We start from the raw sequence: 15,127 nt of genomic DNA, 5'->3' as shown, positions 1-15,127 counted from the left end.
TTTTAACTAGTGATGATATACTTTGATTCATTTTTCCAACCACAATGACTGAAATCCACTTTATCTGTTTCTTTTTTTCTCCTCTTTCTCTCACTTTTTCTAGATTGAGGTTTTGTTTTTGTTTTTCCCTTTAGTCTACCTTCTTCCAGTACTGTTTTCTAGCTATATTATTATAGTGGTTATCCTTGAAATTTTATCATATAAATGTAACTTTGAAATGTAATTTTGGCTTCTTTGTCCTACACCTTGAGCAATACAACAGAAAGATTTTAGAGTACTTTGGCTCTGACCATTCCCATCCTGGTATATATTATTGCTGCTTACCATTTTATCTTTTTTTTTTTTAACTCTACAATTGAACAGAATTTCTATTAATGCAGTCAATATTTGAATTTGGTTGTATGTTTACCATTTTGATTGCTTATCACTGCATCTCAGGCTGTCCTCCTGACATAATTTTCCTCCTCCTTATCCTATACAAGTTAAATCAGGTCTCTTGCCCTCAATTTTTGACTATAACTGTCTTTATTTCACTCTAGTTCTTGACAGATAATTCTGCTGAGTAAGCAGTTCTAGGTTTGCTATTATTTCCTATCAACACATTGAAAATACTCTTCACTCTCTGCTGGTTTTCTTGTTGCTTAACAACTTGACTTTTTTTTTTAACGTATTGAATTAAAATTTATTTTAAAAGGTAAAGTTTTATGTATCCTTTCAAAAATGAAAGTTCAAAAGTTTTAAGAGTTAAGCAAAGAGTCTTCAATATTATAAAGCTATTTATAAAATCATTAAAGTAGTGGTAACATTTTACCCTTATAAAAATGTTACAGAATTCAGATCACAACTTGGATCCTCAGTGAGTCAAGTGTCTTCTCTTAACACAGGAAGTGTTTTGTCAGTTTGAAGATAAAATTCCTCCAGATATGCTGTCCACAACTTTTGTTTCTTAACAGAAGACTGTGGATTCCACTCATTTGTCTGTGATCTGTCTTCTCTCTAGATGTTTTTGAAGATCTTTTCTTTGTCACCAGTGCTCTGCAGCCTCGTTACAATGGGTTTCTCTTTTATTTATTCTGCTTGGGATACGCTGCTTCCTGAATCTAAGGATTCATGTTTTTCAACTTTTAGAAAATGGATTGCTTTCATCTCTTTAAACATCGCTTCTCCCGTTCTCCCACCAGGCCTCCAACTAGATGTGTGTTAAATCTTCTATCTTTCAAATCTCTTTACTTCTCTTTCACATTTCAGCTGTATATTCCAGTTGGCTAATTCTTAACGTCAAATCTATGTAACCTTCCCTTTAGTCTTTTTTTTTTTTTAATTGAGGTATAGTCAGTTTATAATGTTGTGTTCCCTTTAATCTTTTTACTTCAACAACAGTAAATCAACAGTTTTGATTTATACAAGTTCGGTGTCTTCCCTCCAAAGATGTCTGCTCTTTGCCTCTGATTGTAAGTCCATTTCTGTAATTACAACTTTCATCTCTTTAAAAAGTTTGATAGCTGTTCTGCATTCTAACATTTCCAACATCTGCAGTCTAAGTCTCTTGTTTCTTCTTTCCATTGACTCTTACAGTGACTTAACTTCTCATGGGTTTGACATTTGTTCTGAGCCCTTTGCTTGATCTTGATCTGTGAGAGCCTTGCAAGCTTCATTTGGAGAAATTTTTCTTCAGCGAAGACTTGCATCTGCTTCTGCTGGTCGCCAAGGAGTGCCCCAACCCAGGACGTCTTCAGCCCCACTGAAGGTAGCAGCTCAAAACAGAGTTTCAAGCTTAGTCTCCCCTCCTTGCTGCTGTCCCGAGAGCATAGCCTTCCAGTTGCTGTTGTTACCTCACTCCTCTCCCTAACCTGCCCTTCTAGTTCGGTGCTCTGCTGCTGTCTGTCACCCTACCACTTTGGTGCCCACCTCTGTGGTTAAGGCTTCTAGTCACCCACCTTGGCTTCAGTTCTTGGCAACTTCTGAGCCCAATTTTTGTTTTAAAGGAATGGTGCCTGGAGACCTCTCCTACCTTTTGTAAGACTGGTGCCTGGATATGTGTGTGAGTAAACAGAGTTTCAGCTGTGGGGAAATTGTAGGAGACCTTGTCAGAATTTAGTCATTCATGACAATAGAAGCATAGCATTTTCTAAAACATTAAAAAAAAATCTTAAGTGCACTAAAAAGCAGGGATGGGTGGGCCAATGGTAGGGTCTTATTAACTAAGAAACTTCAGAAGCAAAGGAGGGAATTACAGAGAACATCAGGGCTGGAATCTAAACTGTTCCAAGCCAGAGGCCGGTTTCTGGCCAGTGGCTCCCATGATGGTCTCTGATGTCTGAAGTGGTGTCAGTAGAGGCTGAGCTGCATCCTTTCTTTGAGCAGATGGCAAAGGAAAACAACTCCATGGCGGAGCTCAAATCCCAGCATAATTTCAGGAGCTTCAACCAACATGAGGCAGCAGAACGCCCCCGCTCCTTGTCCCTGGAGGTGCTACTGTGCAGATTGAGGGCTATAGAAGCCAAGAAGGATGACAAGTTTGCCAACATCCTGAATGCAGTGGGGGAGTTTGGCACATTCCAGCGGAGGCTAGTGGCCCTCACCTTCATTCCCAGCATCCTGTCCGCCTTCTTCCTGCTTGCTGACATCTTCGTGTTCACACCCCAGAAGCCCTATTGCAACACCAGCTGGATACTGGCAGTTGGCCCCAACTTGTCAGAGGCTGAGCAGATGAATCTGACCCTGCCCCGAGAATCCAACGGCAGTTTCCTGACATGCCTCATGTACGTGCCTGTGGACTGGGATCTGGATTCTATCATCCAGTTTGGCCTCAACCACACAGACACATGTCAAGATGGATGGATCTATCCTGAGGTCAAGAAGAGGTCACTCATCAATGAGGTGTGCCTTGTCCTGAGTTGTCTGTAGCTACCCTACGGCCCCAGAGATGTGCCCTCACCCTCACCCTCACCCTCACTGAGCAGGTGGGGAAACCGAGGCTCAGAAAGGGGAAGCAGTTGGCCCAAGGTCACCTGGCAGAGGGAGGGCCAGGGCAGTAACAGGACTCCGTTGGGCAGCTCTGGTCTTGCCTGTCTTAGCCAGGAAGCTAGAGTGGATTGGGGGTGGGGTGGGGGCAGATGGCAGATGGCAGATGGCAGAAAGCAGGGTTTGCCGTCTGTCCGGGGAATTGCTTCTGTGGTTGTGGCTCTGCCCTCTGAAATCGCAGAAGATAGGGAATTAGGAAAAGAAGTATCTTTGATCTGGTACCCCTCACGGTGTTTCTCAGCCTGCGCTGCCACCTGGGCCTTTCACCGCACAGACCTGCCCAGTTTGGTTTTCTAGGCTGGGACCCAGCATCTGTATTTGGGAAACTGTCTTCAGTGGTTCTGGTCTTTGCTCAGTTACCTGTCCACCTATCCCACTTCTGGGCCTGTGCCTCTGGTCCCTCTCTCCAGGCCTGACTCCCAGAATCTGCCAGGTGCACGATGGGACTCAGAGGTAACAGAGCTGAGGCATGCTGCACACACACAGTTACCTGCCCCTGTCCCAGGCACCTTCTGCCTAAAGGCCATCCTGGGGGGAGGCCCAGTCCCTGGACCTTGAAGTCCCTGGATGGAGGCCTGTGGCCAATCCCTGCTTATAACCCCCAGTTTGACCTGGTGTGTGGCAAGGAAGCCAACATGGGTATCGTGCAGATCATGTTCTTGGCGGGCTTCTTGACAGGGTCTCTCATCTTCGGGTTCATAAGTGACAAGTAAGTCTCCCTGAGTTCTCTCTGGTCCCCAGGATGCCCCTGCCTCCTCCTCATGGCCATTCATAGCTGGAGAGTCCCGATTTGGGGGAGGCAAAGGTAGGGGCTCTCCAGGGGCGAGTGAATGGCTGGGGACCTGGTCCTGGGTGGGGCTGGGGCCAGCCACAGAGGTCCCCACGCTTGGCGCAGCCTCCCTTCCATGCCTGCAGGCTGGGCCGCTACCCCACCATCCTACTGTCGCTGCTGGGGTTGATCATCTTCGGTTTTGGGACAGCCTTTGTCAGCAGTTTTCACCAGTACCTGTTCTTTCGCTTCGGCGTGTCCCAGGCTGTGATAGGCTATGTCATCAGCAGCGTGTCTTTAGGTGAGGCGGGCGCTGGGGTGGGGCACTGGGGGCAGGGGCACTGTCGGCAGGCGCGCACCTATCCAGAGCCCGCAGGACAGATGGCGTTGTGGCCCAACCGGGCAGGCAGTGGAGGCCTCGAGATGCCGGAGAATCTGTGCCCACGCTGTCCTTGCACCTTCTTCCCCCTGGTACTCCGTACACCCGCCTCGATACCCCTTTCTACCCTCCACTTGCCTTACACCAACTGAGCCCTCAAGAAGGGCCAGGCAGCTGCTAAACCCTCTATAGTATTGCCTCCTTTCATGCTGGCAACTCTCTATTCAGTAGACACTATTGTATTATTCCTTTAGCTGAGGGGGATACTTGAGCCTCAGAAAGTTAACCAACTTGATCACCGTCACACAGCGGTTAAGTGAAGGACCTGTATGAGGCAGAAGCCCCCAGTGCCCATACATTTATTCAGCCTCACAGCTGCCATCGCCTAGTATGGAACCCTGCCCCCGGTTCTCACTGGGAGCTTTCCAGAGCCCAGCCAGAGGGAACTGGGTTCTCCACAGAGCCCTAGGTCTAGGTGCCCAAAGCGTTGATGTACAAAGAGCAATGACAAGGACAGAGATGCCTTGCCTTGCTGTCTGTCGGGCCACGTGTGAGGTACCGTGCCCAGGACAGGCCTTTTCAGTGAGAGGCTGGATGTGTTCAGAGGGAGCAGCCAGGCTGAGGACAGACTGGAGGCTCTCTGTGTGGTTGGGAGCTCAAGCAAGGGGCCTACAGTGTGCCCTGTGGAGCACAGAGGCATTCTGCCTGAGTCTGAGGGTCTGTCTCTGGACCCAGATCCTGAGCAGGCAGAAGAACTTTTGCCCAGTCTGAACCATCCCAATCAGGGCTGGGGCATCTCAGAAGGCTGGGAGCAGGGGCAGCCCTGGAGATCCTTAGCTGATTATGATTTTGTCCTCTCTGCCTCTGCACAGCCACTGAGTGGCTAGTGGGCGTGCACCGGGCCCACGCCATCATCCTGGAACACAGCTTCTTCGCTGTGGGGGCCATGTTCCTGACGGGCCTTGCCCACAGCCTTCCCCACTGGCGGCTGCTGTATCTGGTGGGCGGGGCACCTGTGTTCTTCTTCATCTCCTATATCTGGTGAGCAGATGAGTATGGGTCATACACAGGGATGGGTCTCATGGGATGGAGACTGAGGGATGTGGAGGGTCCTCGAAGGGGTGGAGTGGGTGGGATTCTCCCTAGGAGAAAGTGTATGGGATGAGAGGAAAGATTTATGGGCAGAGTCTCTGGAACCCCAGCACTAACCCCCCTCGGAGGAGATCCTCAAAGAAATGTCAGAGAGGTGGTCAGAAAACCAGAAGGAGAAGTGCTGAAAGGCAGGAGTTCAAGGACAAGGGAACGATCAAGGTTGAAAGCATGAAAGGTGAGGCAGGGGAAGCGTCTGTTGGCTTTCGTGACCTTGAGGTGGCTTCAGTGGAGTGGCTGGAAGTTGAGGAGGAGCTGAAAAGACAGAGCCATCCAGGAGATGACACCTTCCCAGTGTTGGGCTCAAGCAGGCAAGGGGACAGTGGGGACATCTGTGGGTAGCTAAGACAGAGTCAGGGAAGGGTAGCTGATGTTTGTAATTGTAGGGGAATCACAGACCTGAAAGATTGAAGCTATGAAGTGACAACCGATGGAGCAAAACTTGGAGAAGTCAGGAGGAGGGACTGGGAACAAGAGCTAGCTGGCAGTGCCTACTGTGGGCAGGTGGCAAAGGGAGAGGAGCAGAAGAGAAGGCAGATAGGGAGGTGAGAGGGAGAAAGCTGAGATCACCTTGTTAAGGGTTAGGCAGTTCTGACCTCATGGGTGAAGAAATGATCATATGGAATCTTGACATGATCACACTTATCGTTACAAGCTTAAAAGGTAGGCGTGAATCTCATGTCTTGAGGGGCTAGAGGGAGGGGTGGGAGGAGAGACTTTAGAGGGTCAGAATAACTTGCCCAAGGTCACACAGCTAAAAAGTGGGGGGCCTGGGATTCAACTCAGCCTGTCTGCCTCCAAAGCCCTTGCATTTTAACCACTGCACCATACATAATATGGACTGTTAAGTGGTGGGGTTAGCAGTTAAAAGTGAAGACACAGGGAGAGTGTAGAGCTCCGTGGTAGAGTGCCTGCGCAAGGTCCTGGATTCAATCCCCAGTACCTCCATTAATAATAAATAAAGAATCCTAATTACCCTCCCCAATTTTTTTTTAAATGAGGGCACATAAGTGGCTTTGGAGACCTTCCAAATTGTGCAGAAGCTGGAGACCAGCTTTGATCGTCATCAAGATACCCCTAGTGAGTGTGGGGGACCCAGCTGATGCCAGGTGGCATGGCTCTGTCTTGTAATGCGGAAAGAGGGTTTTGTGGCTTGACTTTAAAACATTTTTTAAAATGTTATTGATGCAATAGATGCATATGGTTAAAAGTTAAGTAGTACTGAAAGATTTGCGATGAAAAATAAGTCAACAATTTCAGTTCCCCTCAGCCATCAGATCCTTCTGCCGGAGGCCATCCTGCTCAACTCTGTTAGCTCTTTCTTCCGGTGGCTGCTACATAATTCTATACACTACGAGCAGACAGGTTGTTGAACATTTGCTTTCAGCCGCTACCTTCAGACATGTCCTGTCAGCTGTTCCTTCCCTGACACGTGACAGTATCTTGGGCCAGTTCCATCTCTTTCTGGCCATTCTTGGTTGTGAGAAGAAGCCTCATTTTGATAATTAAGATTCACTTGCAGTCATTAAAAAATCCAGTCCTGTCCAGTTTCAAACTTGGTCTTCTGTCCAGTTCACAGCTTCTCCATGGTGGCTATCTAGCTCAGCCTAGTGGCCAGAGAGCTTGAAGTCTGTTCTGACCTTTGCTCTTCCTCTATCTTCCTGCTCTGATCTTCCAGGTTCTAAGCATCAGAGAAAAGAGACAAAAGATGTGGTATCGATGGTCAGCATCTTCCACCGGGCAGATGTTTGAATGCCTCGGGAGCCTGTCTGTGGGTCTTTGGCACGTTGGCATTTCTGAATGCTCCAGGCACTGTCCCTGTGACCTCCCCTGGCTCTTGTCCCTAGCAGTTCACCCCACAGCCTTTTTCTGCAGAGGTCTTCTCACCCTAGCACATGGGGTGCCTTCAAGACATCAGGGTCCACTTGGCTAAATCTCATTGACCTCCCACCCGCCCAGGCTACCGCTGGATGGCTCCCACCAACCTCCTGCCTGACCATGCCCAGGTGAGAGAGAGGGGCCCCAGTCTCTGGGTTTGTGTAAGTCCTCCAACTTCAGGAGACACATAGGAACTCTCCCAGAAACTCTTCTGTCTGGAGTACCAGGGCAGGCCCACGGCTTTCTGAGTCAGCCAGCTCCAGCAGGGAAAGGAAAGATAAGCTCCCGTTCTTGGAGACAGTCCCCTTCACCAGGCTTGAGTAGATGAGTAACATGGGGAGGGGATGAGATTCAAGACCCCTCCACTTTCATAAACAGGAAATTTCCAGTCTTTTCTAAGTGGCTGGGGAAGTGGCTGCTGGGCTGTTTCGCATTTTTTTTAGTAAGTCCTGTCCTGAATGTGGTAATGTCTCTCTTAAGAATGTGAGGTTCCCAGCCATTCTTACCAGCTTTAGGACTTCAGCTGAAATTCCAGGACAAAAAATTTCATATAACATTGGAGCTTGTTTTATGAAGATAAAACTGCAAAATATTCTCAAATGTTTCTGAGGCTACAAGTTAAAAGTTTTCTTTTTTCTTTTTTAAATTTTTAAAAAACTTTCTTTTTTTTTGTTTTTGTTTTTTGGTGGGGGGAGGTAATTAGGTTTATTTATTAATTATTATCATTTTTTAAAAAAAGAGGTACTGGGGATTGAAACCAGTACTTTGTGCAGGCTGAGCATGTGCTCGACTGCTGAACTATACCCACCCACTAAAATTTTTTTTTTCTTCCTTTTTCCTTTCCTGTTCCCTATACTGTCTGTGTCCTTTGGGGTCCATTTTTTGGAGGGCTTCATTATTTTGGACTCTTTCATTTGGGAGGTTTTCTTTAATATCTGGTGATCTTGGATCATTCCTTTATATTTAAAGAGCAAGTCACTAAGAAGCTAATGGGGGAAATTGTGAGCAGGAGCTGGTTGTCTGACTGGTAATCCTTTAGGACAATGGATCACAAATTGACTGGAGCATCAGAATCACCCAAGGACTTGTTAAAACATCGAGAATGGAGCCATGCTCCCAGAGTTTCTGGCTCAGCAGGATGGGTGTGGGGCCCAAGGATCTGCATTTCCAGCGAGTTCCCAGGAGATGCTGATGTGGCTGGTCCACTGACCCACTTTGAGAACCACTGTTCACTACTGGGTGAATAGGTGGCAGGTGACTTTTCCCTGAGGGGGATTCACAAAGCCAGGGAGATGCCTGGCCCAGGCTGTTGTGCTCCCCTCGGGGCTGAGGGCTGGACTCTTGTAGCATCATGGGACTTGCCCTCAGTTCTCCTCCTGACCCTCAGCCTTGCTCCCACTGTTGACGCATCTCTTTTTCCTCAGCCTCCTCTCTGCTCGGTGCAAGCTACCCGCATCTGAGGACGGGGGTATCCAGGGTCTTCTGGACCCGGGAGGACAGTCCTCCTCTGTGGCAGGGGCTTTGCTTGCCCACCCAGTCAGCCCACTTCTTCCACTCCCAGGCTTCATGCACTTGTTATATCTTTCTTCCACTCCCTCCCCCTGTGTACTCTCTCCCACCCTTTTTGTCCTTGAGAATTGGTATCTTATTTCATTCCTTTTTAGGTGGGCATGTGGTCAATCTCCCAACTTTTTTGAAGAAGTCCCAGTTAGCTGACCTTCTTGAGGACAGTTTCTCTAGCCTTAGAGTGGAGAGGGATCCCAGGATGACTGGTTGCTGGCCCCTGGGGGGAAGGGGCAGGAGCAGGGACAGGTAGAGGGAATGACATCATCTCTGGAGTCCTGGGCACGTGTTTACCATGACCAGCCAGAGTCCTGGCTGGCGCGAGAGGGAGAGGGTTGCAAGAATTCAGGAGGGGCTGATGGTGTAGTTTTGTCAAGAGTGCTTAGCAGGGGACTGAGGTTCATACCAGCTCTGCCTCTGTGACCTTGGGCAAGCCCTCAATCCCCGAGACTGAGAATAAAATGGGAATAATCATCCTGGGTCCAGGCTTGGGCCAGACTGAACAACCTGACGTAGCTAAGGGCACTGAAGACGTGTTTTAAGTGCTAATCTGTGTGGGTCTGACAGCCTGGGAGCCTCGGGAAGAACTGAGGGCCTGAGGTTACTCTGAGGTCACAGGCAATGGGAGCTGTAGGGGGAGGGATGGGACTGAGTGGAGACCTCTGTTCAGCCAGGCAGAGGCTGGGCCCTGGGGTCAGGCCTGGGTCCTGCCTCCTAGACTTTCCAGGCTATTAAGAGACAGAAGAAACAGGAGAATCCTCAACTCTGAGAATAAGGATTTAATAGAGGGTGTAGGCATGGAAGACAGTGCCCCCCAAGACAGAAAACAGCTCCTAGAGGTGGCTGAGAGGGGAGGAAGCTGTGATGCAGAGCAGCGAGTGGCCAGGGTGTCACTGGGCAGCAGCAGGTACTGTGTGTGGCTTGGGCAGGGGAAGGGCTGACTGCCGGGGGCAGGGAGGCAGGGAGCAGAGGTTCAAGGCCTCCAACACTTGAGTCACCTCATACTAGAGCAGGATGGCCACAGCTGAGGCTGGGATGGGCTCAGCCTGGGTCTGTAGGGCATCTTGGAGTGATGGATAAGAGAAGGGCGGGCCCTGCAGGATTCTCCCAGAGTCTCCCCGGTGGCTGATGACGAAAGGGAAGCTGTATGAGGCCAAGCAGGTGCTGTGCTACGCAGCTGATGTGAACAAGAAGACCATCCCTTTGAACCTACTAGATAAGGTAAGAGGACTCAGGCCTGGAATGGGGCCAGGGCAGGGGCTGTGCAAGGGCCTCTTCTCCCTCATCCATTCAGGTAGGACTGCGGCCTAGAGGGGTGTCCCCAGCCCACTGCTTGAGGAGAATGGTGATAGCAAAATCCAGCCCTGCCAGGGCAAGGCCAGAGGCCGGGCTGGCCCTGTGGTGGGCTGGTGTGCCTTGTGGGTCCTGTGAGGGTAGGGAGCAAGCTGGGGTCTTGGCCCTGCCTCTGGCTGGTCCTGCTTGTCCCGTAGCTCCAGCTGCCTAGAAAGGTGACTAGCTCCTCTATCCTGGACTTCCGTAACGACAGGCACCTCCGCAAGGTGACCTTGGTGATGTGCAGCGTGGGGTGAGTACCCAGGGCTGGCGGCGGGGACTGCCCCTGGGTGTGCATGCCAGGAGTCTAGGAAGCGATGGGCGCCAGCAGGCCGCAAGGGGATCCAGGCCAGAGGACCTTGGCGTGGCCTGCAGATCCAGATCTCTGGGCTTACTCCTCTCCTCCATTGCCGCCCTGCCGCGCTCTCCTCTGCCTCAGTCTCTGTCCCTGGCCCCGGCTGGGCTGTCCGTGTGGGGCAAGGGTGTCTTCCTCTCTGAGCGGCTCTCTTCTGGCTTCATTCCAGGTTTGCTGTCGGTTACAACTGTCATATGTTGAGCTTCAGGATTAGGAAGTTGGGTGTGAACATCTACTTCACCCAAGTGATTCCCAGACTCATGGAGTTGCCTGCCCGGCTGTGCTGCGTCTTTCTCCTCGAGCAGTTCAAGAGGAAGCAGAGCCTGTCCTTGACTCTCTTCCAGGGCACCCTCATGTGCTTCCTTAGCCTTATCCTCCCCTCAGGTACAGCCCCCCACCCCGCCCTGCTCCCCCACAGTAACCCCCAGCCTCCAGGCTTCCTCAAAGCCCCTCCCGCATGCCTCCTACCCTGTCCAGCCAACAAAACACGCTGGGAGTCAGCCTCATGCATCCACAGCCCACGGCCCTACAGAGCCCTGCCCTCTCCAGGACGGTGGGCAGGCGAGTGTCCCAGGACAGGGCGCTGGCAGCTCCTGGGGGCCTGGGAGGGGAGGATGTGCTGTCCCAAGGAATCGTCCTTGTGCAGGAGAGTGGGCAGCCTTCTTCTGCCTGGTTCCAACCCACGTCAGAGCTGATAATTAAATGTGAACAGATGCAGCAAAAGTAGTCCTTCAACTGCTACCCCAGTAGTCCTTCAACTGTAGCCTCACCAGGGAAAAAAATCACCTGCCCACTGAAGACTGAGTGTAACATTGGGCTAAACTCTCAGGAACAATTCTTGCATGGAGGCCATTCCTTCTCAGGAGCACAGTGCCCTGCACCCTGTCAGCTCCAAATTAGGGAAGGGAATGGGAGAATGGGGGCCGGTGGTGGTAATATTTTCAAAATTTCAAAGAACCCTAGGACAATTAACATGCCCCAGGTCGCAAGGCTAGAAGGCAGGGCTGAGGATGTCAGTGTTCATTCATCCAGTCAGAATTGCAGACCATGAGAGCCTCCTCAGCTGCTGGGGCCGCAGTGGGTGAGGCTACAACCAGGATCTGCCACACAGGCTCCCTCACTGTCCCTGGGGGCTGGAATTTTGTGTGTCTTGACCTGGACACTTCCTCTCCCAGGCATTGGCAGTGCTGACTGGCTAAAACAAAGCCATTATTAAATTTCTATTGTTTGGTGGTTTTTTTTTTTTTAATGGGCCTATAATGAGTCAAGCAGAAAGGTTTGAAACTCTCAAATGTGTGAGAGAAACGAGGAATAGAATCCCTGATTAGATCAAATTAGATCTCCAATTTCACCCAGAGCCAAGTGAAGCCAGACCTAGAGCAGGGAGGCAGGAACGGGGCCAGGGCTGGTCCAGCAGAGGCTGACAGGAGAGGAACGGAAGCTCCTGACTCCCAGTCAGTGAGCAGCGGGTCCGGCTCCCAGCTTCCCCATCCCCATGCCTGAGGAATCGAGTTTCCCAGGCTCTCTTCTTCCTCCAGTGTACGCATCTGGCTCCCAAAAGTTGAGCATCCTGGAATGTCTAGCTATTCAGGCTCCAGTGACTCATTGCCCCCTTGCCCTTGTCCAGCTTGCAGAGGACAAAGGGGAAGGTGGGAGAGCCCTGAGCAGGCAGCCCAGCACATAAGGCACAGGCCTGGGGCTGAGTGGGTGCCCCAGGAGGAGCAGGCGGTGGGGTGGGGGAAGCTGCGTCTCAGTGAACATGGGGAAGACAGGAGACAGCCTGGAGGCAGAGATATGGGAGCTGAGTCCAACACAGTAGATGGTGGCCTGAAAGGCCATGGGGGTCCTAGTAGACCTCCCACCCCGCTGACCACCTTCCCCACTGCGGATGTACTAACTCCTGGCCTGGCTAGGCCTCTAGCAGACTGACCCTCCTCTGACCGAATGCCTGAGTCTGCTGACCAGCTGACCAGGTGGTGAGGGTGGACTGTTCAGATGCCTTCTGAGAGGGACCCAGGGAGGGCCAATGGGCAGGCCTCCCCCACCTGCCCCAAGGGAGGATGGGCCCCAACTCAGGTGGCCACCTTGTCTGGCCACAGAGTTGAAATTCCTCTCGGTCTTGATAATCGTGCTTGGAGGGTTCATCCTGGTCGCCTCGGTCACCGTGTTCCTCATCTACACTGCTGAGCTCCTTCCCACTGTCCTCAGGTAGGGGGCCTGGGGGGTGATGGCCCTGGGGGCATGGTGCGGGCGGGGCAGTATCAGGATGAAAACAGCAGCTAAGACTGGTCACTCACCTGGTGACAGGCACCCTGCCCAGCTAGTTACATAGATTACCCCATTTAACCGTCACAAAAAAGTCCCCAACACCATCATTAACCCTATTTCAGACATGAAATCAGAGAGCTAAGGGTACTGGCTCAAGGTCAGACAAGCAGCTGGAAGAAGTGGGGCGAGGCAGTCTGACTCCAGTCTCTGACTTGCACCTACTGCCTGAAATGTGTCTGGGCCACTCTGAGGTTCAGGCCCTTCTCCCAGGGAGCCCTTGGTGATGGCCCAGCATCCTCCTCCCCACCCCCACCCCCCACGCCCACACTGTGCGTGTGTTGGTCTTACCTCCCCAACTCTTGATTCCATGAAGAAATTACTACCTACTTTGCATCAGTGGAGAACTATATCCTCCAACGTGGCACAGTGAGCTAGGACAGGGTAAAGAGGAGGGTGTGAGGTTTTGGGGAGCTGCTTTTTTATACCCTACTCAGCCTCTGGGCCCAAGAAACCTCCCAAATAAGATCTTACCTCCTCTTCCAGAACAACAGGTCTGGGGTTAGTGTTTCTGGCCTGGGCGGCTGGATACATCTTGTCCCTGATGATCAGCAGCCAGGGCATCCCCATCCTGCCCATCTTCCTCTGCTGCACCTCAAGCATCGTGGCCTTGACCCTCTGTTCCAAGCTGCCAGAAACCCAAGGTCACCCCCTCCCTGAAAGCCTGGAGCACTTTCCCCCACTGACGAGGTACGTGTGGGAGGCTTCTGGCCTGTGGCCACAACGGGGCCTGGTTCTCAAGCCCGTGGCTGTGAGAGCGTGTCAGGCACTGTCCATCCCTGCCCCTTTGCCAGAAGGGCCCGTGACACTAGGTCTGAGTCCACAGCAGTCTCGCCAGCTCTCCTAGATGCTGTCACCGTCTCTGCCAGCTCCCATCCTGTGGAGATGGGGAGTGCCATGCAGCAGGGTAACAGCATAGTAGTTAAGAACATGGGCTCTGGAGCCAGAGGGCCTGAATCTCTGCTAACACTTCCTAGCATGTGCCCAGAGAAGTTATCTAATACCTCTGAGACTCAGTTTCTGCATTTACAAAATGGAATGGTAACACAGTAATAAAAATAGCTGGCATGTATTGAATGTTTACGAGGGTCAGGCCCTTTCCATATGCATTCCTTTTCACACTTCATCCTAACAACCACCACATGCAAGGGAGGTCCTGTCACTATCCCCCATTTTACAGGTGAGGAAACTGAGGCAAAGACATGTAGTCTAGCGTTCCTCTCCCATAGGGTTTTTGGGAAGGTTAAACTCACATAAAGTGATTGGCACAGTGGTACAAGGTAAGTGCTCAGTAAATGCTAGTGATCAGGGTGGTGGACAGTGCCCCAAAGATGGAGAAGCGTGAAAGGTCTGGCTGGGATTCGGAGATGGGACAGGCCTGATCCTGGGGGCAAGGGTCCCTCATGGGCCCATGCTGAAGCTTGGCCGGTGACCCGCGGGCGTGGGAAAGCCCCACCTCTCAGGAATGCAGAGCCAGGCAAGGCCTGAGCCACTTTTCTCAGGTTCCCGAACCATGCAGCTCATGGCTTTTTCTCCACTGGCTTCTTGAGGACCGGGAACGAGGATATGTTGAATGAGGATATATCATGTGATGACGTGACTGAGGAAGTGGCGAAGAACACCATTCTCAACGCCATGATGATGAACATGGACCGAGACGTTCTCTCCAACCTGCCTTCCCAGTCCAGAGAAGAGGAATTAGACAGACAGAAGGACTGAGGGCCAGGCCCCTAGATGAGCTTGGGTTGGAGTTGAGTGGCTGGATGTGGGGCCGTGGATCCAGGCCATGAATTCCAGGCCCAGTCCAGCTTGCGGGGCAGGGTCAGTCCTGCTCCGAGGCCAGCCCTCAAGACCCAGAAATGGCCCCTTCTCGGGGTGATAGGGTGTGACTCATTCCAATAAAGAGGTACCATGTTGGACTTGAGATGGCTGGGTCAAAATTGGCTGGTGGCTACTATAATGCAGATAGACATTACATACCGAATCAGACCTACTGAATTAGAAACTCGGCGGGGCTCTGCCCTCCGGGCAACTCTGATGCATGCTGAAGTCTGAGATTCACCGAGTTACATTTCAGTAACAGAAAGGGAAAGGTAACATCTTTCCCTCCTGGGGAAATTTTAAAATATTTCTAAATAACTCTGAGTCTAAGGAGAAATCACAACAGAAATTAGAAACTATGTAGTGCTAAATGATAATTAAAAGATTGTGTGTCAAAACTTGTCGATTACAGCTAAAACGACCCTAAGAGGAAAACCTGGAGTCTTAATGCTTATGGCAAGAAAGAAGGAAATTAAGGGGAGGGGGTAGCTCAGTGGTAGAGCACGTGCCCAGCACGCACAAGGTCCTGGTT

General features: G+C 51.1%; 1 protein-coding gene across 1 annotated transcript; it reads left to right on the top strand.

Moving 5' to 3' along the window:
* The first annotated feature begins 1,778 nt into the window (after window positions 1-1,778).
* SLC22A14 (solute carrier family 22 member 14) lies at window positions 1,779-14,668 on the top strand. The gene is made up of 9 exons (XM_074345259.1): window positions 1,779-2,880; window positions 3,630-3,733; window positions 3,940-4,094; window positions 5,045-5,213; window positions 9,863-9,983; window positions 10,253-10,347; window positions 10,619-10,838; window positions 12,509-12,657; window positions 13,261-14,668. The coding sequence occupies exons 1-9, from the start codon at window positions 2,314-2,316 to the stop codon at window positions 13,619-13,621; spliced, it is 1,941 nt and encodes a 646-aa protein (XP_074201360.1). The 5' UTR covers window positions 1,779-2,313; the 3' UTR covers window positions 13,622-14,668.
* The last annotated feature ends 459 nt before the right edge of the window (window positions 14,669-15,127 follow it).

This window comes from Camelus bactrianus, chromosome 17 (genome assembly GCF_048773025.1).
Source record: "Camelus bactrianus isolate YW-2024 breed Bactrian camel chromosome 17, ASM4877302v1, whole genome shotgun sequence".
Taxonomy (NCBI): Eukaryota; Metazoa; Chordata; class Mammalia; order Artiodactyla; family Camelidae; genus Camelus; species Camelus bactrianus.
Note: the sequence above shows the minus strand (reverse complement) of the source record. Positions and strands in the feature narration are given on the sequence as shown.